The sequence below is a fragment of the Miniopterus natalensis genome, chromosome 6 (assembly GCF_054644295.1).
Source record: "Miniopterus natalensis isolate mMinNat1 chromosome 6, mMinNat1.hap1, whole genome shotgun sequence".
Taxonomy (NCBI): domain Eukaryota; kingdom Metazoa; phylum Chordata; class Mammalia; order Chiroptera; family Miniopteridae; genus Miniopterus; species Miniopterus natalensis.
Genome location: NC_142086.1, coordinates 77227120 through 77254435, shown reverse-complemented (window position 1 = coordinate 77254435; position 27316 = coordinate 77227120). Strand labels below are relative to the sequence as shown.

Below are 27316 nucleotides of genomic sequence, written 5' to 3'. Positions count from 1 at the left end.
ATCCACTCCTCCCATTAGTTACATGTAGACTGACAACCCAGCCCACTTCCTATCCGTGAATGTGACCAGTTCAGGTGCATAGGATGCTCTGGAAAAAGAACTGATTTTACACCAGCAGCCTTGGGTTCAAGAACCAGCTAGGTTCCTGCTCATCTAGGCTGCCGCCTCCGGGCTGCAGGGAGAGGACTGTTTTCATTCCTCCACTCCAGGCTACCGTGAGGATTACAATAGAAAACGTAAGTGAAAGCACTTGCGTCAACTATAACCGAGAAAGAAAAAAGAATGACTTAAAATGTCAAGCAAAGTGAGCAAAACGAGCCCTTACAGAGCACATTTTTTAAAAAGGAGCGGGACCTAAATTCAGAGGTGGGGCTCCGGGATCATCCCCGTGGGCGTGCAGGAATGTGCCATATTAGGAGAGGGGCGCCCCATTTTAAAAATAAGATGTAAAATATATGATCCTGTATTCAGTACTATCCCTCAATTATGAAACTTGAGATGCGAACTTTTCCCTCAGTAAGAGTTCCGGCTGGCACCAAAGTTCAATGGCACTGTTCGTTTCAGTCTGAGGATTTCAAGCAAAGTCCCCACACGCACGCCCGCCCCTTTCTCGCCTCCGCTCGCCACTCCTCCGCCCCGCACCCCGCGGCCCCCGCCCCGGGGCAGGAGTTTCCACTACTAGGGGAGGGGTGGCAATGGGCTCCGCCACCGCTGGCGGGCGGCGGGGGCGGGCGAGGCGCGGGCCCCAGGGACCGCAGGAGACCCGGGGCAGCGGCGCGGCGGCGCGACAGCATCCGAGTAGGGGGCCCCGCGTCGGGACGGGAGGCGACGCCCGGGGCCCGCAGCCGCCGCGCGAGCCCGCGGCTTCGCCCCCAGCCGCGCCGCCCCCCCCGCAGCCTGCGGAGGATGGCACGGGCGGGCGGGGGCGGGGCCGGGCGCGCGGCGGGCGCCCCCGCGGCGGCCGGAAACAATAGTGCAGGAGCCGAGGCGCGCGGAGCGGCTGCCGCGGCTCGCGGAGGTGACGGTGAGGACCCCGCGCCCCGGTCCCCGGGCCGCCTGCGCCGCGGCCCGAGTCCCGCGGCCTCTCGCGCTGCGCCGCTTGGGGCGCCCGGACGGACGGAGAGATGGACTCGGGACCGCGGCGCCCGGAGGGGCGGGTGCGCCTCCCCAACACCGGAGACAGAGCGCGGGCGGCGGGGGGGGGCGAACTGACTCCTCTGGGCGCTGAGTCCGGGGGGACCAGCGGCTGCGGCCCTCGGTCGCCTTCTCTGGGTAGGCGGGAACCCAGGGCGAGGGAAACCCCCGGCTCCTGCCGGCCCCGCTTGGCCACCCCGCCCCCGCGGCGCCCGACCCGCGCGGTGGAGCTGCGGTCGGTCCGGGGTCCGGGCTGGGGACTCCGGCGGGACGCCCTACCCCGTGTTGGGTTTGCACGTGCATTTTCCTGCCGCCGACCTCGGGCAGGAAGCCTCGCTGCGCCGAGTTAGCGAACCGCGTCTGAGGTCCCCACGATGAAGTTAAAGCATGTCCGGAACAGGTCTTTTCCCGCATTCAACAGCGTGAACTGGGTGGACGGACCCCGGCGGCGGAGGCGGCGTCGCGGCTGGGTTCCCGTGTGCGCGCTTGGGGGTGGAGGGGCGGGCTGGAATCCCGCAACCCGCCTTCCTCCACATCCCCTCAGCCGAGGAAACGCGGGACCAGAAAGGGCCTCGGGCACAGTGCCACCCGTGGCAAGGCTTTAAGTGTTACTAGGTTTGTGTCTTTGACAATAAAAGTGGTGTATTGAAGCGCAGTATGGCGATGCTTGGTTGATGGTTAGATAAACTGAACAGCATCCTTCCTCTTGCTAGAAGTTCCCTCTATTGCTCTAAGGGCAGGTCCTTGGAATTGCGTAACTTTCCTTTTCTGTTCCTTAATAGGGGCACAATGAACGAAGAGGAGCAGTTTGTAAACATTGATTTGAACGATGACAACATTTGCAGTGTTTGTAAACTGGGAACAGACAAAGAAACACTCTCCTTCTGCCACGTTTGTTTTGAGCTAAATATTGAGGGTAAGTACGGAGTATAGATTCATTTTATGGCACGAACTTTATACAGCTGCTTACTGTGAAGTAGTTATAAGGTGAAACTGAAATTTCTTAAATGATTGCAAATTGTGCCAAGTATGAAGTGTGGAGGTCTGTTCAAGATAAGGATTTATTGGAAACGAAGCTGAAGTTAGCGCAGTCATGAATTTAAGAAAAATGTGTTTTTTTTTTTACTTTCACAGTACTAACCACATTTTTGCTAATATAGAAATGAAATACGAATATTGACTGGTAAACATGTTTTCTGCTTTGAGAGCTTATGAAATTGTCAGATTTTAAGGAACATTTGTGTGTAGGGGGGCTGTTTTGTTTTGTTTTAATACTGAGAACTAAGGTAATCAAACATTTACTTTCATGGGCAAATGTAATTTCATTCCTTTAGCCCACCATGCTAGTACCTGACTGAGGTGAGCTAGAGCTCTTTTCCCCAGTGCTATCTTAGTATGTACAAAAACATTTTTAAATTTTTAGATAACCTCTTTTCAAGTGGTCACTCACACCTTTAAAAATTTCTTAAAATTAAAAAGGCTTTTAAAGTTTCTTAATAGAATCTCTCAATGTTCTCCAAATACTTAAAAAAAAAGTCTCTGTTATTGAAAGTATTTGGGTTAGTGCACAGTTAATGTGTCTATAGATAGCAATAGTTTGCCCCCAAAAAACATGTAAGAGATTTTTCTTGATGTTCTCATGATAAAACTCTGATTTTTAAAAATATTTGAGTCCCATCAAAAAGAATCTTAATAATCTGGCTATAAAAAAATTTGCCTTCCAGTTGAATTTTGAATTGTAACATCAGCAGAGAGATTTTTTTTAGACCTGTGGATTTGATTCTTTTTGCTGGTTTGCATATTTGAAAATTTTCATTTTTTTCACTTTTTCTATCTATTAAGTAGAAGATATGAAATGTTCCTATAACAAATAAAAAAATGAAAAAAAAAAATACACGTTAGGATTATCCACCTTAGATTCCTATTAGGACTTTTCAGAAATTGTTGCAGGCGCCAAATTAATATATTTAGATATTCTATAATAAAAGTCAAAATTATAACCATAAGTAGACTGCTAAAAACATGTAGAGTTATTTATATGACAGTCATCTTTTAATTAAGATCATATTGGTTATGACAATTTTGCTGTTATACTCTCTGGAAGAATTGTACTTGCTGAACATGATAATTGATAGAAGCTCATGGATTTCCTTTAGGTTTCATACATGTAACTTTGGCTTTAATAAGTATAGTAAATATAACTAATTTCAAAGGGATGACTTAAAAAATATGATTCTTATGTATCATTTAAATTACCATGCCCTTCGTTGTGCTAGAGTGAAAGATTATAAATTTATGTTCTTTGGAAATAGAGTTGGCCCTGTATGTTCTTTTACTTGTAGATTTTAATTTTAGGTGGCCAAAAGCATTAGAAATGATCTAGTTCAAATCTGTATTTTACACTGAAGGAAACAGCCAGATTGTTGGAGTGTTAGGGTTGCATTAGTGGTGATGGCAAGCTGTTGTTAAGTCCCAGGCATTTACTGTGAGCAATTCTGTGCCAGGCACTGTACTAAGCACCTTACGTGGATTAACTTAGCTCAAAATAGCTCTGGGATAGTTACTTTTATCCATTTTAGAGGTGATGGAACCTAATCTTTGAAACCCAAGAAATATACTTTGAAGTCACACAGCAGTAATTGACAGTCCTGGGCTTTGAAGCCTGATGATCTAGGTCTAGTATATATGATCTTAATTCCATTGATCCACTGTCAATAGTTATTTCATTTGATAGGGCTAATATTAGAAAGCTATTTTCCTGAATCCTAATTGGCTACCATTGCTATTCAGTTAGCCATCTTTTCCTAACTGGTGTTTCCTGCTAAATCATTAATGGTATTTACACTGATAGAATTTTTCTACAGAAATCTGAACTTTCACAATTGCTTCTTTTGTGTGTGTGTGTGTGTGTGTGTGTATTTTAACTGGTTCTCAGTCATTATATAAAGAGTATACAAATATCCTCAGGTACCATTCTTATAAATATTTCATCTCTGATAACATCTATCTCAGTAAGCATGACTTAAGCCCTACATTGTTGAAATAATAGTTGTCTTTAATTTAAAAGTCAAAAACAGTTCTCAGTTTGAATTCGAACTATTTTATATTTTATGTACACTCAAAGTTTTACATTTTTAATGACAAACCTTTGTGATAAAAATTCATTTAGAATTAAATTTGCTTTTCAATTTATCTAAAGTTTGTACTCAGTTCTTGCAAATATAATACATTTTCCTATTAACCACACTGATGAGCGAATACATTATCATTTTAGTATCCTAAGATTTTTTTTAATTTTAGGAAAAAGGGAAGAAAATGAGGATGCTGAATTCCACAAAATTTTAGTTTGTATATTAGTGTACAGGCTTTTAGAAACCAATGAAAAAGTGGTAATAAAATAATTGCATACCTAAAAATAACAAAGTATATTTTTTGTCTATGTCAGTAAATATTTTTTAATGTTTTTGCAGTTTCCATTGCCCTGCCGTGTTCTCAGCACAGTGCCAGTCAATAAATGTTAGAATGTAAGAGGAACTTTAAAAAATATGACATTTAACTTTACTAGTTTGGTATAAGTTCTTCATAACATGGTAATGTTACTGTTGTCTGATTTCTTAGCTTACTAATTGCTAAATTTGCTTGAAAGCATTCTATTTCTTTTTTTCAGCTAAGAGACTGGTTAAAAATTCTCTTAAGGAATTTTTAAGCTAGTTTTTTTTTTTTTTAAGTTTATTGGGGTAACATTGGTTAATAAGATTATATAGGTTTCAAGTGTACATTTCTATGATAAATGATCTGTATATTGTAATGTGCACTCACCACCCAAAGTCAAATCATCCTCCATCACCATATATTTGGCCCAAGGTTAGTTTTTTAGTCCACAATTAGGCTACTTTAGAGTCCACACATTTGTAGTAAACAGAAATATTTTACACCTTTTAGATTGTTGCTTATGTCAAATCAAAACTGATCTAATCAAATGGCCTCTTGTTTAAAAGCTGTGTGCCTGCATACATTAATAAAATGAAGACAAAAGACAGAAATAACAAAAGACAGTCTAATGTAGAAGAGATTTCATATTCTGAGCATGGCTTTAAGTTGCCTTTTTTCTGTGAATTTATTATAATTAAAAAGAAATGCATATATTTTATATACTTACAAGACATAGATATATAAGGACCTAAGAATTATACTTTGAAGACTTAAATGTTTTTAAATGTTCACAAGATTCCTTTTTTGTTACCTATAATTCACGATTTAAAATAACTTGTCCATGTCTAGGAATAGGAGACAGATGCATAAACTTCTTACGTTTATAGCTTGTCCTTGGCCTTAAGACACCATAAACTTTTTTATGAGTATATGATTCAATACACTAATTTGCATCATAGTTCATTGTGCTAAAATTTCTAAAGTTTAATGACCAAATTACTACCATCTCTTAGCTGTTGAGGCTGGGAGGAAGGTAGCCCAGGGTGGTCAGGAGCCAGTAGTGAAACTCAACTGTAATCTAACAGAGGCACAAATGAGACTAGAGCAGGATCCAGTCTATTACTTCATGCTACCTGTTTTCATTTTGTGCCAAAATACTGTGCAAATAATTAGTATTTCTACCTTTAATAATTTGCTTTCTTCCTAAAGTTTTTTATAAGATTGGGTCAGCACTGGCCAGCGTGGCCCAGTTGGTTGGGCATCATCCCATGCGCCAAAGGGCTGCTGGTTCTGTTCCATCAGGGCACATGCCTAGGTTTCAAGCCCGATCCTCAGTGGGGGGCATGCACGAGTCTGCTCATCTGTGTTCAATTTCACATCGATGTTTCTGTCTTTCCCTCTTCCTTTCCCTCTCTCTAAAAATCAATATATATATATTTTTTTCTTGTTCAAAATCTTATAGATGTCCCCTTTTCTCCCCATTGACCCCTTCTATCCATTTCACCCCCCTCCCCAGTGCCTCACCACACCATTGTCTATGTCCATGGGTTATGGATATATGCATATAAATTCTTTGGTTACTCTCTCTGCCCACCCAGCCACCCACCTCCCTCCTTCCCTCTGAGATTTGTCAGTCTGATCCCTGCTTCCATGTTACTGAACCTATTTTGTTCATCACTTTATTAAGTTCCTTAGATTCCACATATAATAAGTGAGATCATGCGATGTTTGTTTTTCTTTGCCTGCCTTATTTTGCTTAGCATAATACTCTCTAGGTCCATCCATGCTATCCCAAAGGGTACGAGATGCTGCTGCTTTATAGCTGCGTAGTATTCCATGGTGTAGATGTACCACAGCTTTTTTCTCCACTCATCTACTGATGGACACTCGGGCTGTTTCCAGATCTTAGCTATTGTAAATTGTGCTGCTATGAACATAAGGGTGCATATATTCTTTCTGATTAGTGTTTCAGGATTCTTAGTATATATTCCTAGAAGTGGGATCACTGGATCAAATTTTTTTTTCAATCTTTAAAAAAACGAAATGATTGGGTCAGTTCCTAAGTACAGTTTCCAGTTTAAGCTGATCTTGCTAGTTGATTAGTATGCATTACTAATTCTTACTAGTCCATCTCAGTCTTTATTCTCCTCTAATTTGTTGAACTTTTCTAGAAGCCAGCCCAAATTCAGATCCTTGGTAATCTTTCCAACAAGAAAAATATATAGGTGTTTTCTGTTGGTTAAGGCACTAGCAAACCCGATGCTTACGTTTAATCTCGTCCTTGATTCTCAGTATCTGACTGAAATACTGTTTACTTGGTCAGCAGTCAGGGAGCAGTTTGAATCTCAATATTAAATCTTCAATAGCATCTTTCCACTTAAGTAAAAGGGGCCACCACTTTTGATAGGGAAGCTGTATATAGATAACTCCATCTAGTGTTAGCTTCTTTCTCTTATTTCCCATGATGGCAAACATCAAGCACTGGTATTAACTAAAAGAGCATTTCTAAATATAAAGCCTAATGTGAGTTTAGAAGATAATGATCGTTAAACTTTGCTAACTTCAGTAAAACATTTTAGAAATATTTAGAAATAGTGTCCCTCTGTTGACATTCTAATAAAACTTAAGAAAATTTCCCCATGTTTATTATTGAATGTAATATAAAGACAGCATAATATCTGCATAGCACTTCAGAGGTTGAAAGGTAATTTTACAGCACCTTGAATTTAATCTTCATATTATATAGGAAATTAACATTAAGTATAAATTTCAAATAAGGTAATACCAAGTGATTGAAATCACTAAGTGGCTAAGTAACACTAGAATTACCAAAGTGTTACCAGCAATAGTTCTAGTTAGAGTGGATTTAAATTATTCTAATCCAATTTGGCACACCATCTGTAAGATTTTTGATAAGGGGAATAAACCTATTCAACATTAAGTCTTGGATTTATAGTTTGTAACAAGGAAACAGTGTCTGCTAAATTCATGTATCTATTTCTAGTAGCTTTTTGCCATTACTTTCTCAACTATAAAACAGTAAGGCGAAATAATTTGTGTGTACCCATCAAAATCTAAATCTCAGAATTAAAGCTATGTGGTTGAGTCCATAGCAATTTTTAGACACATTCATTCAGTAAATATTGAGTAGCTATGTGCCAGAAATTGTTCTAGTAGCTGAGGATAAGACAGTTAAAACGAACATAAATCCCCTTCTTACCAATGTTACCTCAGAACCACTTTAGTTTCCTATACTTAATCCCCATTTTCCCCGCTACCCCACATCTCAGTTCTTTCATTATCACCAGGAAGGTCTTTAAAGTACAAATCTGATCCTGCCATTCATTGTCTTAGAACTCTCCACTGGGTCCTTGCCATTTTCTTCAGGTCAAGCTATTAACTCACTAACATGATACATAAGTCATTTCATGACCAGGTGCCTGCTTAACTTTTAAGGCCACCTTCATCTTCCACTAGCTCTCTAAAGTCGCTTTATGAGCTAGTCATAAGCTCTCCCCACTGCCTCTCCGTCCTCTCCCCCCTTCTCTCTCTCCTCTCTCTCCCTCCCTCCCTCCCCTCAACACCATGTACTACTACTTCCTTTACTACTCCTTATGCTTAATTTGGGAGTACATGTAATAGAGGTGATGATGAGTGATACCATTACATAAATTCACAGGGCTGCGCTGAGGGTCACAACAGATGATTAATGTAGGAGCCTTTTGGTAAATATAGTTTGTGATGCAGATGTTAGTATTAATTTATATTCAAGTATAGAAGGGTTTTGCTCTCATCTTATCTGAAAAGATGAAATACCACTGAAAAGTTTGCTATGATTGGTTAGCATATTACATAGCTTCTCCATTGGCACAGAAATTTAATGTTTTATGTACATTGAAGAGGTTTGAATGTATCTTGAGTTGGTTTTCAGTAGGTTTTTCTGCTCTAGCTGCCATTATTTCCCTCGTGTAGCAACTGCTCAGCACATCCTTTCACCCTAGTTTCTTTGTTTTTTTATCAACAATATGATTTTTGTTTAATTATCAGTGTCTTTTTTCCCTCGCTCCCTTTGGGTCATTGGATCTCTGACAAGGGTTGTCAGATAAAACTATAATGTGGTTATGATTTTACTTTAGGGGAGGAGGACTGCTTTCATGTGAAGGTTAAATACTTTTCTTTGCTAGATACATTGTTAGCGTAAAAAAAATTCCTCACAGTGTCGAAGGAAATTCAGAATTTTAGGTAGTATGTGTGTCCATTGCCATTTTTGTGTCACTTAATCTTTTATGTGTCATTGGAACATAAAGACTAATTTGTCTTAGACTAAATAACACTGTTCTTTCCCAAACCAAAATGTATTTCTTTGTGGGCATTTTTAATGTTTTTCGTTGAAATAGAAAACAGTTTGCCTATTACAGAAATAATTAAAGAAAGCAAAAAGAATATTAAGAATCGCCCGGCTGGGCTGGGCTCAGTCATTGAGCATCGACCTAGGATCCAGGCGATCGGGGTTCGATTCCCAGTCAGGGCACATGCCCGGGTTGCAGGCTCAATCCCCAGTTGGAGGTGTGCAGGAGGCAGCCAGTCAATGACTCTCTCATCATTGAAGTTTCTATCTCTCTCCCTCTCCTTTCCTCTCTGAAATCAATAAAGATATATTAAAAAAAAAAAAAAAGAATATTAAGAATCATAATCCCAACTATCCACCAGTAATCTTTTAATATTTTTGGTTCTTCTAAATTATTTTCTGCACTTGGGTGTGTGCGTATAGTGCATGCACACTCCTGTGTGTGGTAATTGCATTTAAGAAATGAAGTCAGGCTGCATGTATTATTTCATAACCAGCCTTTTCATTAATACGTTAGGAGCATCTTTTTCATGTTTGTAGGTAAAATTCTACCATGTTGATTTTTTTTAAAGGTTGCATCCGTTGTACTATAATTTAATTAATCAGTGTCCCTTTGATGAATGTTTAGCTTGCTTCCACTTTACTAGTACTAAAATGTTCTTATGTATATCTCTTTTGCTTGTGTGATTAAATTTCCATTTCATTGTAGCTTAAATTTCCAGAGGAAGGCTTTTGGATGAAAGGCATGTCCCAAGTTGCAGTCTTGTCATTTGTTATGTCTTCTAGTACTACTGAATTAACACCATGTCACCAACCATTTAAAAACACACACACACACACGAAAAAAATATTTATTTCATAATGAAAAATTTCTACTGTGTGCCAGTTTTCTAACTCCTTTGTTTAGATCAAAGTTCTTTTTAATCTAGAATTGCTAGGATGCAATTATAACACATGGTCAAAATATTTACATTTTAGCATTTTGCAGTATGATTCATCAATTATTGTTGCTTTTTTTTAGCTTTAGTTTTTCTTATCAAATGGTTGGTGAGTTGTGATTGTTTCTCATCAGCCCTAATTTTCACCATTATAGTAGTAATTGAATTACAACTGCCTTCAAATTCACGAGCTAGTATATTTCTATTAGATGCTGCTATAAAGCATTTATTTAAGGTATAGTCAACTAGAATTTCAAGAACACTGATTCAAGTATATGCGAAGAAGCTGAGGTGCAAAACTAAGGTTTTAAAATAGCTGCAGGACAGCTTTTCATTTTGTTTTTCTGGTTTGTAAGAAAGAAGTCATGCACAACTTTAACGGGGCAGACAGTTCAGGAGATAAAGGACAGTTCACTTGGCTATTGCACTTGTTGCTTTCCAACCTATAAATTTACTTTGCTCCCCCATTCATCGGCGTTACTATGAAGGCTTTTTTTTTTTTTTTAAGCATCTTTTAACCTTGTTTATCTTTAGGAAAGAATTTTTTTCTGCAAATTAGTGTCTTCATATGCCACATATAAATTGCTATTTTAAAGTGACAACTCAGTCGTATTATAGTTAATTTGAGTAGCTTTTTAGGAGTCTGTTATGATACCTACATACACAAAAATTTGAGCTATTTGGGGGAAAATTTGAACAAGTATAGGGTTACTTGTGTCAGTTGGAGTGTTGGTCTAATTTGATATATTTTAAGTATTAGAAAAACAAATTTAGCTTTTTATATTCTATGCTGCCATGAACTCAATATTTCATATTAGACTATCAGTAAGAACATGGATAGCTTCCATCATGTGCTCATTACAATTATCCCTTTGCTTAATAAATTACCTGTGACAAACTGTCCTGTCCAATGTAGCCTAGCCACAATGTGGTTATTCAGATTTAAGTGAATTAAAATTAAAGTTAAAACTTTAGTTCCTCAGTCACACTGGCTGCGTTTCAGCGTATTGTATACCGTAGATACAGAACAAGCCCACTGTCACCAAAAGTTCTGTTGGACATTGCTGGTTAAAAACCAGGTAGCTACATTAGGAGGTAGAATTGAGGGTGGATTGTTATTTTCATACCCTTTTAGTAATAAACAGTTGTTATGTAGGTGTATTTCCCCAGTTTCCCAACTGTTTTAATGAAAAAGTAAAATTCACTGAGAGAGGTTTTTCTTTTTGACAAGTCATTTGAAATTTTTGCATCTCCTATCAACACAAGAACTCAGTTCTGCCCTTGCTTCCTTGGTTATTTGAGGTTAAGTTTATCTTTTAACATTATCTCTTTGAAATTTGTCCTTATATTTCACTTATTGGATTAAACTGCTTTAATCTCTACACTGAAATCTGCTGTCTAAAGACCACCTGTTGGTATATCTTTCTTTAGGGCAGTGATTCTCAAAATGTGGAAAAACAAGTTGCTGAGCCCATCTGTGTATAGGCTTGGTGTGGTTGCCAGTAATTCCATCTGTTAGCAATGCAAAGATAAACAATTATGTATTACTTTTAAACAGTATGTTGGATACTTGAACATGACTGACTCTTCAGTGACTCCTGAGTTAACTAAAGGTGTGAGGGGGAGGGAAGTGGGGCACTCTTTATCACAGCACCCACTAAGGCACATAAGACAACCGATAACATTTTCAAGAGGCAGAAGCCTATCCTGTTGTGGGTTTAGAAAGGAAGTAGGTGCTCTGACTATCCATCCTTGCCTTCTCACCTTTGGTCTGATTTCTTACCTTTAGTCCCATGACAGGATAGACAATCTGATCATCTACCCACTAAGTGGCTATGACTAGAAATAGATAAATCGCTAATAATGCTCCTTGAACCTTGGCTTGGCTGCTGCTGCTTGCTCATCAAATGCAACAGCCTGATGGGATTGGGTATCAAAGCATCATCAGAACAAGCGGCATTTACACGGAAGCCATCCAGACATATATCACTGCACAGCCTTAGTATAATTCAAGTGTCACTAGCCAACATGGCTGCAGAACCTGCTAGGTCACAGGCAGAGCACTTGCTCTGTTTCAGCCAGTAGCTGCTTCTCATTAACCAGCTGCTGCCAGATCTTCCTATTTTGTTTTTAAGAGAAACCAGGAAATTGAAAATTGGACATGGGTCTTTTTTTTCTTTCTTTTAAAACACTCATAGTCCTAAAACTTCAGTATGGATTCAGACTTCAGGCTCTGGGTGTGCCACGTCTACTTAAAGAGCTTTTCCTCTATTCCTTTTATCAGAAATGGGAATCTGATCCTCAAAAACAAAGAGGTAACATGTCAGTCCTTTGAGTCTGTCTTAGTACAACAAAATGCAGCTATCTTCCCATTTTGCAATTAACACTTGCTCAAAGCAGCTCAGGATTCTTAATGTGGGCAGCACATAAACATGCAGGTGCTTGTTCTCTTAGCAACCAAGATCAGATCATCATAAAAAGAAAAACACCTTACTCTTGGAAAATTCTTTAAGCTGGGCAAAATGCACGACTTCATAAAAAAAGATTTTGAAGCAGTACCACAGAAATTGTTGGTCATGTTTGAAGGCAATATGTTTAAAGTTTCTTCACAGCATGTTAACAACCTGGAACTTAAATCGTAACTAAATTTTCTTGCCTTATTTAAATATTAAGGAAGAACACAAAAACCCACCATTTGGAAAACCAATACTGCCAGTTTTCTAATTCTGTTTTAAGTTTGAAGTTAAAGTTGAAGTGCTTGCTCTCTGAGAGCTTCCCAGTCTACTGCCAGTGGTATAGTATCTATTACAGCTTTATATTTGGTCTGCCTATGGAATACCAAATTATATTGACATGCTTTTGATTGGGAAATGAGATACAGTAATCAAATTCAAAGTTAAGTCTGACATAAAGTAAACATGAATAAGGCAGTCATGTGATTCAAACTACTACAGAGCCATGTAGCATGAGTGTAGTCAGCTGAGAGACAGTGCTTTTGACAGGGTCAGCTGGTGAACCATCAGGAAAAGATTGCTTAGCTTACCTCATTACAACCAAATCATAAATAAGGTCTTCAAGAGGTGAGGTGGAAAAGCCGAGGATAGTGGGACATATGATAGAACTTAAGTGTTTTGGTGGCTATTTCTTAGCGCCATTTGGAATATCATCTTATTAGAGGGGGGAAAAAATATATCACTACACTGGGCAGATTAAATATGAGCATGGAAATATCCTTATTTTAAAAGGGTAACAGTGGTAGGTAGACACCTGAGTGGCTTTTGCTCTTCTATGGGTTTAACCAAGTTTTCTTAAAGTGAGTTGATTTTCAAGGGACACTAAAAGAATAGAAATGGCGGTAGCATGCCAGATGGGTTAGGAGGGTTCTCAGGAATGTGAGACTGGGTAACGGAATCAGTGAGCGTGAAAGGATAAAAAGAAGAACACTATTGAATAGGGGCAGGTTAACTCCTTCTAAAATACCACTGTTCACATGGAATTACACTGCCTGTGTAAATTTCCAAAAAGCCCCTATCTAAAAGAAACTAGTACTGTTTTAAAATTAGCAATTATAGTTGCCAGTTAAGTCTTGGGTTCTGTAAAAATAATGACCTCATGACAAAAAAAGTCACACGAACATCTTTGAAGTATGTTTTAAAGAAGTTTTCATAATAGGATGTCAATTACATTGGCCTTCAAAATGTTTATTAGTAAGCAAGTTGTAGTTCAGTTTTTGGTGAACTGGTTTGGAAATTCCTTATAACTCAGCTACTCAAAAGTATCAACTCATTTAATTGTGTTTACATTCATTTTCCTTTCAAAAGCTGCTGAGGAAACAGATTAGTGCTCAGAGCTGTTTACACTTGTAATGCAATTGAAATTGTAGAGTTAGCTGAGAAACTCTCTGGGATCTCTGAAAATAGCAATTGTTTTTTCTCTTATATTAATTCAAACTGATGAGGTGGAAAAAACAAAATCACTTCTAGAGTTTATAAAATGGCATGTATATTGGATAGAAATTAAGTAGGCGACTTACATTCTTTTATTCTAGTATCTGAAGTAGTCAATGCATTGTATTTTTTTTACTTTTTGTGTCCTTTGCTACTGCACGGGATATTTTAAACTATGTTTATATAACAAATATTTTCAAATTGAACTTCAGAACTCAGTCAAGTTTTAAATTCTTAGTGAGCTCTAAAAGAAGAGGTACAGATCTGATCAATGAGCTACAGTTTATATAAAGCAGCCTTTTAAAATATTCAGTATATGTAAATTTCTGTTGACACATATAATTGAGTAGAAGTTCCTGATTTTGCTTGGCAGATTGAATAATGCCACAGGAGTGGCATCTCTGTATCATACCACTCATCAGTTCTTCAGACTAATGGCCCATTAAACTAAGTTCACTGGAAGATGCCTTTAATTAACCTCTGAGCAGCCTGGCAAAGCTGCACATCCTGCTTTCCTTCCTAGGATGGGCAAAAAAATTTCATTGCAGTAGACCTTGAATGATAATTGCTAATAAGTTTTGGTTTGTTTGGGTCTCTTTTATACGATTTTAATTTTCCTTTATTCATTTAACTACTTTTTATGAGGTACTCAGGCACTATAACATTGAGGATGCATGTAAAACAGATATGGTCCCTTTTCTCAAAGAACTTACTACAGGAACTAAAGGTCAGTGAAGAGGCATTTGGAAAATCTAGTGTGATAAACTGGTCAGATGTATTGGTTAGAAAAGGTTTCTTAGAGGAAATGAGAACAAGAAGGAGATGATGACAACGCAGGTAAGTGTAATGGGAGTGGTAATGGAGTAAAGTAGGATTTGAGTTGTTGTACTGCTAGATTTTATGGGGCAAAAATCTGTGAAGATGGACAGCAAAACATCTCAGGGGCCGGGGGGAGGCGTCAAGGAAGGCACCCAGGTTTCTTCCTTAAGCAGCTGGTGACGTCAGACTTGGGAAGAGCATCCAAGGTGTGGGGAGTGGGGTGAAGGAAGAGGCGTGTAGGCAGGGCGAGTTTGAGCAGCTCATGGGACATCTAGGTGGAAGTGTACACTGGATCAGAACTCGCCCATGACACTTTTACACTTTTTTCCAAGTCTTTTTTTAGGGAATGTTTCTTCTGAATGTCTGAAAGAATCTGAAATTTTAGTAGCATATATATATTTTCACAGTAAATTGACACGGTGATTCTCTGATTTGCTGTTCATCTCAACAGATTACTTATGTGCACATAATTATGTACTTAGCTGGGTTCTTAGCATTCATTTGGGGATTTAAGTAAAAGTTAAAAGAGAAATTATTCCTGGAGAAAGTTATATTACATGAATTACTAAAAAGCAGTATTGAACACAAAAGCTTTAACTTTAAAAGCCCACAGCATTCTTCAAGTAGACATCTGTTATATTGACAGGTTGGTAAAGCTCTGGGGTACATCGGGAAACTCATTGTTGCATATAATTTTTTAAATACAATTTCTGAAGTTTCTAGGTAAATTTTTAAAATTTAACAGCAAAATTAATTACTTTGTGTAGCCTAATTTTAAATGCTAAAGTTTCTTTTTATATAGACTCAAAAGAGAATCACTGCTTAGATTCAACTAAATCATTGCTACATGTATTAGAGCTGTGGCAATGGGATGAGAGCTGTTTGGGCAGGGGACTGGCTAGTCATCAGTTGGCAACGAGACCTGACAGTTTATAGAGCGTGAGGAAGCTCTTTAATAGATTTTCTGAAGTGAGTAAAGTAGGCAGGTTTCAAGTTCTCTCTACCTACCTGCTATGTATCTAGAGTAATAAGTATTAGAATCAAAAAGCAGATTGGAGCTACCTGTAATGTAAAGACCAGAGTCTGTAAATGTAAATTGCTAGTTCAGTAGTATTTTTTTTTATGTAGTATGCAGTAACATACCTCTAGACTGCGGTTAAGATGAATCTTTAAGTCCTTAAAAAGGCTTTGCTATTTGTAGGAATTTAATACTACTGAAAATATAGTTAAATTGAAGCAGAATTATTAGACCATTTTTATATTATTAATACCAATATTCTTTAATATTTTCCCTCCAGTTTACAAACTGACAGTGACTGTGTTTTACTAAGATTTGTATATTCTTAATGCAACTTTAAAAGATGAAATTTTTCTTTTTTTTATAGGAATACCAAAATCTAATCTCTTGCACACCACATCGTTAAGGGGCCATAAAGACTGCTTTGAAAAATACCATTTGATTGCAAACCAGGATTGTCCACGATCTAAGCTTTCAAAAAGTACTTACTATGAAGACGTTAAAACCATTTTGAGTAAGAAGATAAACTGGATTGTACAGTATGCACAAAATAAGGACGTAGATTCAGATTCGGAATGTTCTAAAACTCCCCAGCATCACCTCTTTAATTTCAGGCATAAGCCAGATAAAAAGTTGCTCCCACAGTTTGACTCCCAAGTACCAAAGTATTCTGCAAAATGGCTACATGGAAGTACGGGTGGCTTCTCAGACTGTACACAAAGAATATTGCAGCAGAGGGAAAATACAGACTTTGGGCTTGCTGTGCTACAAGGTTCAGGTGCTACTTTATGCCACAGTAATGTATTGTGGTCTCATGGTCACAACCAGGCACAGAAAAAAGAAGAGACAATCTCTAATCCGGAGGCTAGTGTCCAGACCCAGCATCCACATTACAGCAGAGAGGAATGTAAGTAAAATAGGAGAAAGGTGAAGGTTGATGTTTTATTGGGGTTTTTTTACATTCTTATATATGTGATGTTTCAGGAACTTTGCTGTAGAATTATAGATTTGGTAAATAGAGTATTTAAATGATAAATACATCACTCCATAAAAAAGGAGATGTCTTAAAACTCTCCATCAGTTCTCTGGAATACCCCTTAGTATGTCCTAAACATTGGCATTCTGCAGTAACATGATTTGTTTTCCCATTCTAAATTATTAAACTAAATGCACACTGATTTGGGAAGTTCAGGGTCCATATAGTTTAGAAATAAAGCCTCAACCATGGCTCACACACATTGTCACATTGCTAATCCCTACAAGACTAATTGACTTCCTTGGAGTGGCATTTCAAAAGCATAAATACGGCATTTTACTGAAGGCCAAAGGTAATGTGTTATTTTAAAGCTAGAACAGTGACTCATTCAGTCTGCATCTACAAAAACTCACAGAAGCTGAGATAATTTTCATTGACTTAAAATCAAATGATTTTAGAGCAAGAAGGGACCATGGGTATATTTTTATGAAACTTACTGGTTCTGTGTATCTAAGGTTATATAACTAGATAGATAACTTGATTTTTCAGACTGTTTCCACAGTGCTTTACAGTCAGGTTTTTCTAACTGGGGATCATGAACTATGTAGTGTTTAAGCAAAATTGACTTGATGGGTAGTGACTCACACTTTTTAAAAACTGAAACAGAACGGTATATACATGTCAGAATCCAGTGGGCCTAATACAAAGTGCTTTTCTGTGAAACTGGCTTTGGGGGAGGTTTACTGGGAGTGATGTAAAATACATTTTTTACCATGGGTTGAGATTAGGATTTGAAAACTCCACACTGGAGGAGTTAATGAATGAACTCTTGGGTACTGCTGAATGTTATATTGGCAGATAAGTACAAATTTTAAAAAAATAGGATATTGTGTTAGTGATGCAGGCAGCCTATTTTCCTGGGTTGTTTGGTAATAATGAATATATTTTCATGTTTCAGTGAATTCGATGACTTTTGGTGAGGTAAAGCAACTGAATGCAAAGCTCCAACAGCAAATACAGGGTAAAGAATCGGTGTCAATGTTTTTTTGCATGTGAAAATTTTGATACAGAAAATCCCCTATAACAGGGCCCCATTAGCTTCATCTGCATTTAAATTTGGAAATGGGATTAGAACCTGCTAGCTTCCAGAGCAAAAGGGATAATGAAAACAACCACTTTATGAACTGCAGGAAAATGGGTTTTTCTTTTTTAAGTGAAAATGGAGACTACAACTTAATCTCTACCTTCTTACTAACGTTCTGCTACACACATGAACTCCCTCACAGTCCTTTAAGGCAAGTATTAGCCCTGGTTTGGAACAATTTCAAACACAAAAGTAGTAAAATAGTATAGTGAATCCCTTGACCCATCTTCATCAGCTTTAACTGCTACAAAAAGCGTAGCTAATTTTCCTTGATCTCTGCTTGCACCCATTCCCTTTGCCCCACCTTCAGTGTGGATTATTTTGAAACAAATCCCAGACAACGTATGTTTTGTCCAAAAATACTTCAGGATTTTTTCTAAAACATAACTTTTTTTAAGGTAATCACAACCTGACCACATCTAAAAAAAAAAAAAAAAGTACCAGCTAGTAATTCCTGAACATCATGAAATATGATGCTAACACCAACAGTTAACAGTTAGTGTTCAGATTCCCCAATTTGTCTCTTTTTTCCCTTTATAATTGATTCCCATTTCAGTGAGGAAACTACAGTTGAGAGACAGTTAAGCTGCTTACAAAGATCATGCATTCAGTCAGTGACACAAAGATTTTAACCTCTGTGTTTTTAACTCCAAAGCTAGTGGTATTTCTTGAGCACACAACCTCTCCAAATAATAAAATAATAACAGTAACAATAGTAATAGCAGCTTATATTTGTCCAGTACTTATTCTGTGTAAGTACTTGACAAGTATGACCTATTGAATCCTCACAGTAACCCTGTGAAGGGCCTACTCTCATTGAGGTAATACATAAGGGGAAATTAAAACACAGTTTAAATTACTTGCCTGGGACTCGCAAGAGTAGGAACAATATTCTAGGTAGTCTGATTCCAAAACCTCTTAGAGGGGTTTCCAGACCTAGGCACTAATGTGCACTTACTTTCCATAAGTCATATTAGATAGTTACTGAACCTGTTTCTATTTCAAATTGTGAAAAGTGTCTCTCTCAGAGGTGGTTATAACTGCCATTCTTGCTGCACATCTATATAGCTGTTGCTTATGACACTTAAGTATCACTTGATGGAGAAGAGGAATACCATATTCCAGCTGGCTGTGCAAAGTATACAACACCCCAGAATGGTCAAAACGCAACTGTTTCCTTGGTGTCAAATCACCTTTTTTCCCCCTTTACCCTCACCCAAGGATATGTTTATTGATTTGAGAGAGAGAAAGAGAAACATTAATCGGTTGCCTTTTGTATGTGCCCCACCTGGGGATGGAACTTCAGTCTAGGTTTGTGCCCTGACCGGGAATCGAACCCGAAACCCTTTGGTGCACCGGACTACGCTCCAACCAACTGAGCCACCGGGCTGGGGCAATGTCATATCATTTTAATTGCAAACTTTTACTCAATGCATTCAGTTAAAGTACTTGAAATATAAATCATAGGATTAGCTTTCTGTGTACTAAAAATGGAACTTTTTAAAAATCTTTACAGAAATTTCTGAAGAGTTAGCACACCAAGTGCAAGAAAAAGATTCTTTGGCCTCAGAGCTCCACGTCCGACATGTTGCCATCGAACAGCTTCTCAAGAACTATTCCAAGTTACCATGTCTGCAAGTGGGGCGAACAGGAATTAAGCCACATCTGTCCACGAACAACTGAACTAAACTTACACTTGCTTCTGATGCCCTACCATTTCCTGTTCTGCCAAGCATGTGGGATGGTCATTACGATAGCAAAGCTTCAAGGCAGTATTTAGCATCTTCGTCAAATAAAGCAGATCATCACATTCTGGTCTTCTAGGGTTAAGCATTTGGGTTTATTTTGGGAATCTTTTTTCCCATAATTACTAAGTGGCCCTCCCTAACTTTTACCACATGTGACTATTTAAATATACTGTTACAGTGTGATTTTTATTAAACATAGTTTAATATAATTCACCTTTCAAAACAATATAAGGTTAACGAACTCCTGAGATTAGTCTGAACTATTTAAGAGGGAGATTAAATTCATAGTATCACCTCTTATTTATTATGAGCAATATTTTAATATGCAAATTTTATATATAAAAATGCTATTTTAGGTACCTTTCCATTCTCTTTATAAATGTGTATTTGAATGGCTCTGTGTATTATATTTACACTTCCATGTGTGAATATGTTACCCATATTTCAGATCACTGCATTTTATTCTCTTAATATACTGCTTTTACAACTATTATCTTGTTTTCCAAAGATAAATGTATTTTGGGGTAGAAATCTATCTAGTCGAATTGTTTGACTTCTAATATCTCTTATAAAAGAATAACTTTTTAAAGCAAATATGCAAGAAAGTAAAATATTTAACTTTTTCTAACAAAAGCAGTTCCGAGTTCAGGAAGAAAACGCTAATCTAGCTTTTGTATGTCAACAAGTCTCCATAGAAAAAGCCTCTTCTATTTCAATATTATTTTCATTCTAATGACTTTGATGTGTTAGACTTTGGACAGAGTAAGTCAAGCCTCACTTGTAAGTCAAATGGAGTATCTTTCTTCAAATTGAATACTCTGTGAAATAACTGTCCTATCTGAAAAAAATTAAAATTATTTTGTATGCCACTTTGTATCAAGGTTCAAGAATCCTTGAACTGTTCAAATTCTGTATCAACATCATTGAAATTAGTCCCAAAGAAAACATTCTGGGGTATTTTTCTAAACTTTAGAATCTAAAGGGAAAGAGAAGACTGCTTTATGTAGAAAAACAGAACTAATTAAACAAAAACCTATTTTTTTTAAAAAAGTATGTATTGATTTTAGAGAAACATTGATATGTTGTTCCACTTATTTATGCATTCATTGGTTGATTCTTATGTGTGCCCTGACCGGGATCAAACCCGTAACCTTGGTATATTGGGATGATGCTCCAACCAACTGAGCTACCCAGCTAAGCAGCTCATTTTTAAAAGGATATTTATGTGTTGCCTATGTTTCCAAGGAGCTCTGAACTAATAGCTGTCTCAAACAGCTAGATAAGTTTTTAATGTATTATAACAAAAGCTATAACCAATGCAGAATTAAAATGGGCTATAAATTCTGTTTTCAGCTGGTGGCTAGAATGTATTCATAAGGTAAGATCCTTTGCTTGAAAGAATCTACAGAAAAACCCATAATTTGGCAGCTCTGTGCATAAAAATATAAATGACTTCTGCCTTAAATTAGGCAGCCTGCCCTAACTTGGGTCAGATTTTAGTCTTGAACACAGTGTTTGAACTAAGCAAAGAAACACCTCAAACTAGTAGAAAATTTTTTGTAATGCTGAAACATGTTGAATTTGCCCAAGAGTATTGCTTGATGCCTCTTTGGCCTTGTTTTGTTTTCTCTGAAGTATGACATAACTGCTTTTCCGAGAGAGTTTGTGAAAGATGCTTTCAGCTTCTCTCAATTCTTTGAGTTATCCAAAATGAATTTAAAATCCAGGAGTGGGGATACATTGCCTTAGTTTTTGATAAGCTTTAAATTGAATGTGTGCAATATCAAAATCCATAAATTTACAAGTTGAATAAAGACTTTTCCAGATGATGCCAGTAGGTATCCTAGTGCTTGGTTGTTATGGTCACATTTTCAAATTTGACTTTACTCTTTTTTGGCATAATCCATTAAGGATGTTACCAGCCAGTGTGCTTGCACACATTTGTGCTTCTATTTAGATCACTTTGGGACAGCCATAAAAGTCTGGGATGTGTTGCATTTGAAATCAGTAGTAGCATATTTCCGGAATGTGAGCCATATGGTGAAACCTGAACACAACAGTGTTATCCAAAGAAAGTATGTGCTTGCTTCTTAAGGAATTTCTGGCAAATGTGTAGCTTTACTAATGAGTTAGGAACAATTAGATGGGATTATACATGTACCAAGGTCTCAATCGGGAACTCTTGATTTATCCCATTTAGATACTTCTCCTTAAGCTGTTCAAGGGAAAGGTGCTCTTAAAAAATACCTGGTGCTGGTACTCACACTAGTACTTTATTTGGATAAAATATTCTAGTAAAAAAAAAATTTTGTTATTTTGCACAGCAGTTTTTTTCAAATATTTGATAAATTTATTTTATATTCCAATATTAGTTTTCTTGATTGAATATGCAGTTACTATATATTCTAAAGTAAGGCTAAGGAACAGAGTTGAATTCTACCTTGAGAGAATATGAAATACCACAAACTTGGTTACCATGCTTTGCTATTCTGTACACTTGTTAGTACTTTCTGAGGAAATTTGAAAGAAAATCTTATCTGTACCTTCAGTTTCAAAAATGGCAAAAGAAATACTGCAAGTTATCTATTACTGATTTCAGAGCTTATATGATTAAGTGGAGGAAAATAAGACTGGTATTTTTTCATGTTAGATTTCATAATTTAGACGAGTTGAATTTTTAAAAAATCAGTTTGAAGTAAAAGTGATTTTGACAACCCAAGATTGTTCTCTTGATTAAAGATTTCAAACCCGTTCAGCCTTCTGTCATCCTTTCACACTGGTATTTAATATCCTAATGTGTTTTATTTAACAAAAGTCATGCACTTAAGACACCAATAATAGATGATGCAGGCAGCAGAACAGTGTTTTGTAGTTTCTTATGCATGACGGAGCGAAGAAATGTTCTGACTTTTTCAAATTATATGCTCATTTCACCACAAAGTGCCCATTTTTTTATACATTTGAGGATTACTTTTAAAGTAAGTTCATGCAAGAAAGTGATTTCAGTGATATAGTCAAACTATATTCTGTTTCATTGGCATCTTCACAGGCATCTTAAGATTTCTCGGGTTTTCCATTTTACCATATTCTTTACCACTGAAAATGGTTTAAAGTGCTTTCTTGTTTTGTTTATGTATCTTTCCTTGGGTTTACACTCTTGAGTCTTTTTGGATCTATTTGTGTATGTTAAAGTTTTGGTTTTATTTTGACTTTTTAGAAGAAATTTTCTTACGTTATTATTGTAAAATGTAATACAAAATGTATGTGCTCTAAACTTAAGTCAGAACTTTTAAAGAATAAATTATTTGTGTAGCTTCATAGGAGGTTCAGGTTAGTGACCATAAATTAGGTTATGTGACATGAAGACTTTTAAATGGTCCAGTGTAAAGTTATTGTAGTGTTATTTTTCTGACTTATGCCAGTTAGTTTACTGACCAATGTTATTGTCAGTGCTAAGGTAAGACATTTGAGTATTTTTAAGTACTTATTAAGAAGTTAGTACTCTTAAAAAATTCTTTAAATGTCTTTTGTTCAGATGTGGCTGTAAAACAGATACGTGATTTCATTTCGGTGTTTAATTGCAGTTTTCACTTTAGGTTGGTGGAAATAATTATTTAAGAAAATGTGCGGTGAAAATCAGTAAGAGATAAGACTCAACAGGTTACTCTTACCAAATTAAGTCTGTTGGTAGTGGGATGGGAAAGAGTTGGTTTACCTGAATAATAAGGTAATAGGGCTCTGGCACAAGTACAGGTATCTTGGAGGATGGTAATACTGTGTGTGGAGCAACAAGGTTCTGTCTCACATCTCAGTATTTTCACTCTCCATCCTTTCATAATTGCCCTTGTTATAAGGTAGTCTACTTATTAAGCAATTTGGCCATGTTGCTGTGAAACATTTCATAGCAAATCTCTAGCATTAAGATATTTTAGCATCTAGTTTGTAACATACTTTTACTATTCTTTTTGGTTTATAAGAGTCCAGATTACGACTGCATTTTAGGGATACTGGACTGAAACAAAATCACGGAGATGAGTATCGCCTGCCCCCAAAAAAGTGTTAGCTGAACTTCCCTCACCTACATCTAAAGCAAAGGGAATTTTGGTAAATAAATGTTTATTTCTTTTAAACATGAAGAATGGTTATTTTCATTCTACTACCTTGAAAAAAGTCAGCTTAGAAAGTGTTCAGTAGTGACTTCTGTTTAAAGCCATTCCTTCTTTTACAGTATGTTGTGTATGTTGACCTTGCTTTAAGTCTTGAGTAGCTTATACTATGGTCATTGAACTTAGTCTCTCTCTGGTGTTAGAAATTTATTTCACAAAATTGTGCTAAGACATTTGGAAAAAGTAAATTCCAGCTGCAATGGTAAAAACCAAGTTGGTTTCCAAAAGTTTAGACATTACTTGGCTGTTACACTTTTCTTTTAAAACTGCAATAATTTACAATTGTATTGTTCTGCTTTGGAATTGTAACTACTTACGCTTGTCTACTATTTTAATTTTACAACAATAAAATAAATATTTTGTTATCTATTAGTTTCAGTGAATATTTTTATGAGAACATTTTTTAATGGTTGGCCTATATGGGGGTTTTGTTTTGTGGGCTTAAGGAGTCTATACTTAAAATCATTATCTAATGATTTATTAATTTCTTGTGAGAATCTTTCTTAGAAACTTAACTGTCCCAGGAGGGAGCAGGTAATGATTCCTGTAACTTAGTGGATGTTTATGTAACTTTTTTCATTGGATTATGCTTTACATACAATAAATACACAGATTTTAAGTGTGTTTGAGTTTCAACAAATGTATTACAACTATAACCATCACCTGTTTGTGCCCCTTTCCAGTCACCTCACCCCCCCTTCCCTTCCACCACTCTTCTGATCTCCATCATTGTAATTTGCCTGCTCTAGAACCCTATATAAACATCATACAGTATGTGCTCACTCGCCTCTGGCTTTTTCCCTCAGCTGGATGTTTTGAAACTCATGTTAACGCAAGAATCAGAAGTTTGTTCCCCCTTTCTGATGAACAGTAATTATTGTCTGAATATATTATAATTTGCTCATTCACCTGTTGATGGACATCTGAGTTGTTTCCAGTTTGGGGCTAATAGGAATAAAGCTTTTATGAATTTTTTAAATTGGCTTTTAAAAGAATTTAGAAATGTAACAAAATATTAAAGTAATTTTTATATAATTTTTTAGTAATAAAATGTAAACCTAGAAAATGAAGGCAGCCGTACAAAAGATCAGAGGCAAAATTCAAAAGGGATTTTTGAGAACTGAAGCATGTAATGAGGTGCTAAGAGAGTCTTAATCATTTTTAAATCCCTCCACAAGTTTTAAGTCTCAAGTCGAACCACTTTGTTTTGCAGAAGAGACAGTGATGGCCGAGAAAGTCTGGTTTGGTGAAAGTACTGGAAAGAACACTAGGCCACAAAATGAAGTTCTGTTTAGTTTTAAGTACTTCATGATGTTAAGGGAAATATGTTACTTGTCTAAGCTTGAATTCACTCAGCTGGACCAAATGAACAATTGGTAAAATGTAAACCTGCCCCTGCTTTATCACCTTCACTCCTGCCCAGTCTCCAAGCCGCCTTGGAAATTTTCAAACTGTTTCTAAAATGATTTGCTCTCCCTCACTTTTAAATGTCGTTATAGGGCCTGGAATTCCTTGCACATGTCTTAGAGACTGGTCAGTAGGTGTTGTGAGTGTGTGGAGGGAATGCTGCAGGCAGGATGACACCCTTTTATATCATTTACATACTGGTCTATTCGTGAAAAGTTTTTGAAAGGTTTTACTTTGGGAATTTGAACTAGATGATGTCTTAGGTCCCTTTATCTTGAAAGTTCCACATGACTTGCAAGTTTACATCAGTGGGCTTTTCTTTTTTGTTTGGTTTCGGTTCTCTGCATCAGTCCCATCCCAGTGGCACAGACCACCCCCCCTCCCCCTTCACCTCTAGAAGCAAAAAATTACAACCCCAGCCTCCCTTGAATCTGGGGTACACTCCCTCCTGCCCCGCCCTAGACTGCTGACACAAACTGGGTAGAAAAGGATCCACGTTGAGAGCAGCAGTGTCTTGACTATCAATAGAGGCATAAATACCTGGTATCCTGTGTCCCAGTGGGGGCTCCTGCCATCTGATGTTGAGTAGCCGTTGCTCTGTGTAAATTTGGCCATGAACCTAGTAGTTGATCAATCGCCTTTGTTCCTACTTGGCTTCCAAGCCTTCATGGGTGGGTGATCCCTGCCTACTAAATAATTCCCTTTTTGCCTAAACTAGTTGCTTTCTCTATCTTGCAGCTGAGAACCCTGTCACAGCTAACTTCATCTGCTGGGTCCATGTCCATGTCTAATGCCCTCCTACTCTGAGACCTTGGAAAATTGGTTTCTAAAAGTGTACTGCTGAGAGCCACCATATATCTAAACCATCCCTCAGGACCACATGGACTGTGTTGGGCCAGCTGAAACCGAAGGGAAGGGAAGATCCTGGAGAGATTAAACTTGTGGTTATGCAAATGTCCGTTTTCCTGTTAAAGTATTTGTTGTTCACAGGTGGGCTGACTTTGGAGAGCCCCCCACTGTCCACCACTAATTACTGCGAGGGCTCACAGTGTGTATCCACCAGGATATTGGAGGAAGGGGTCTAATAGAAATAGTGATGGTCATAACTTTAGCCTTGAGCTTGGCCTGCATTCTCCCCATTAATACTAAATGACTCCAAGCCCAGTGAGGATATGTGGAGGGAATGAGAGACTCCGGAGGTGGCCACAGGATTGCCTCTAAAAGTAAGTCAGTAGCTACTCAATAAAATGCCTGAGGCCTTCATCTAGGGACTGAATGCTACGCTTCTCTCCATGTACACCACTCTCCACACACCTCCATGACTATCTCAGGCTTTTGCTAACTTGCATTTGTTTTCTGTCTCCATTTCTCCTCCAAACCAGTGGTTCTATGACTTTGAGTTTCATGAAACATCAGTGGACCACACCTCCAGAGTTTCTGAATTAATAGGTCAAGGGTGGGACCCAAGAATTTTCATCTCACAAATTCCCAGGTGATGTAAATGCTGCTGGTCTACATAGCACACTGCATACCACTGCTCCGAACCATCCATTGCCCCAGAGTTAACTTCCCAAACATGATGATGCTACTCCCTTCTCAAAGACTTTTCTAGAGTACCATTGCCTAGAGAGTAACAATCCTCAGCTCAGCAGTAAAAGCCTTCACCATTTGGCTCCCACCTATTTTCCATTTTAGTAATTCATCAAATTTAGACTTTGTTTTGTGCCAGAGACTCTAACAAGCCCTGAAGGCTTTGGGTTAAAGAGATAATAGCCTTCAAGACTTGATTGATCAACTGAAAAGGATTCTGCCAAGAGATTAAATAAATAAGGATTGAAAAATGTCCATTGGATTTAGCAACCAGGAATTCAATGACAATAGTTTTAATGGACCTTTGGGAGCAAGTATTGATCACAATGGTTTGAAAGTGCAGATGGGGAAGTAGGACAGTGGATTTGGGGTGTGATCTCTAAGAAGTTTAGCCATAAATTGAAGTTGAATTTAGGATGTGTATCCAAAGTTCTTTTTTTTCTTAAGCTGGGTACTTGAAAGTGAATAAATGATGAGGGGACAAGTCTAGCAGAAACTCTGAAGACGGAGAGGTAGCAGTAATCAAAGGAGTGAAGTACTGAAGAGCTGGGCCGGACAGCACACCTAGAATGCCCTCTCTTTGAAGAGGGTTAGGATCACCTCAGGCTTTGACACTGGAGAGAGGGTCAAACTGCAGATGACTGTGCCT

General features: G+C 37.7%; 1 protein-coding gene and 1 long non-coding RNA gene across 3 annotated transcripts in view; one reads left to right on the top strand and one right to left on the bottom strand.

Annotated features, from left to right (window-relative positions):
- LOC107544698 (uncharacterized) overlaps positions 1-27316 on the bottom strand; it is a 160593-nt gene that overhangs the window by 65222 nt on the left and 68055 nt on the right. The window lies entirely within an intron of this gene.
- C6H21orf91 (chromosome 6 C21orf91 homolog) lies at positions 1763-23117 on the top strand. The gene is made up of 4 exons (XM_016222613.2): positions 1763-2050; positions 16004-16543; positions 17571-17633; positions 19273-23117. Exons 1-4 carry the CDS (start codon positions 1924-1926, stop codon positions 19437-19439), a joined length of 897 nt encoding a protein of 298 aa, XP_016078099.1. The 5' UTR covers positions 1763-1923; the 3' UTR covers positions 19440-23117.

What these genes read in the sequence shown, in the direction of transcription:
- C6H21orf91 (XM_016222613.2), top strand. Translation starts at nt 1,924, where the DNA reads ATGAACGAAGAGGAGCAGTTTGTAAACATTGATTTGAACGATGACAAC. An exon ending in TTTTGAGCTAAATATTGAGG is followed by an intron (nt 2,051 to 16,003) that starts GTAAGTACGGAG and finishes TTTTTTTTATAG; the next exon opens with GAATACCAAAATCTAATCTC. An exon ending in ACATTACAGCAGAGAGGAAT is followed by an intron (nt 16,544 to 17,570) that starts GTAAGTAAAATA and finishes TTCATGTTTCAG; the next exon opens with TGAATTCGATGACTTTTGGT.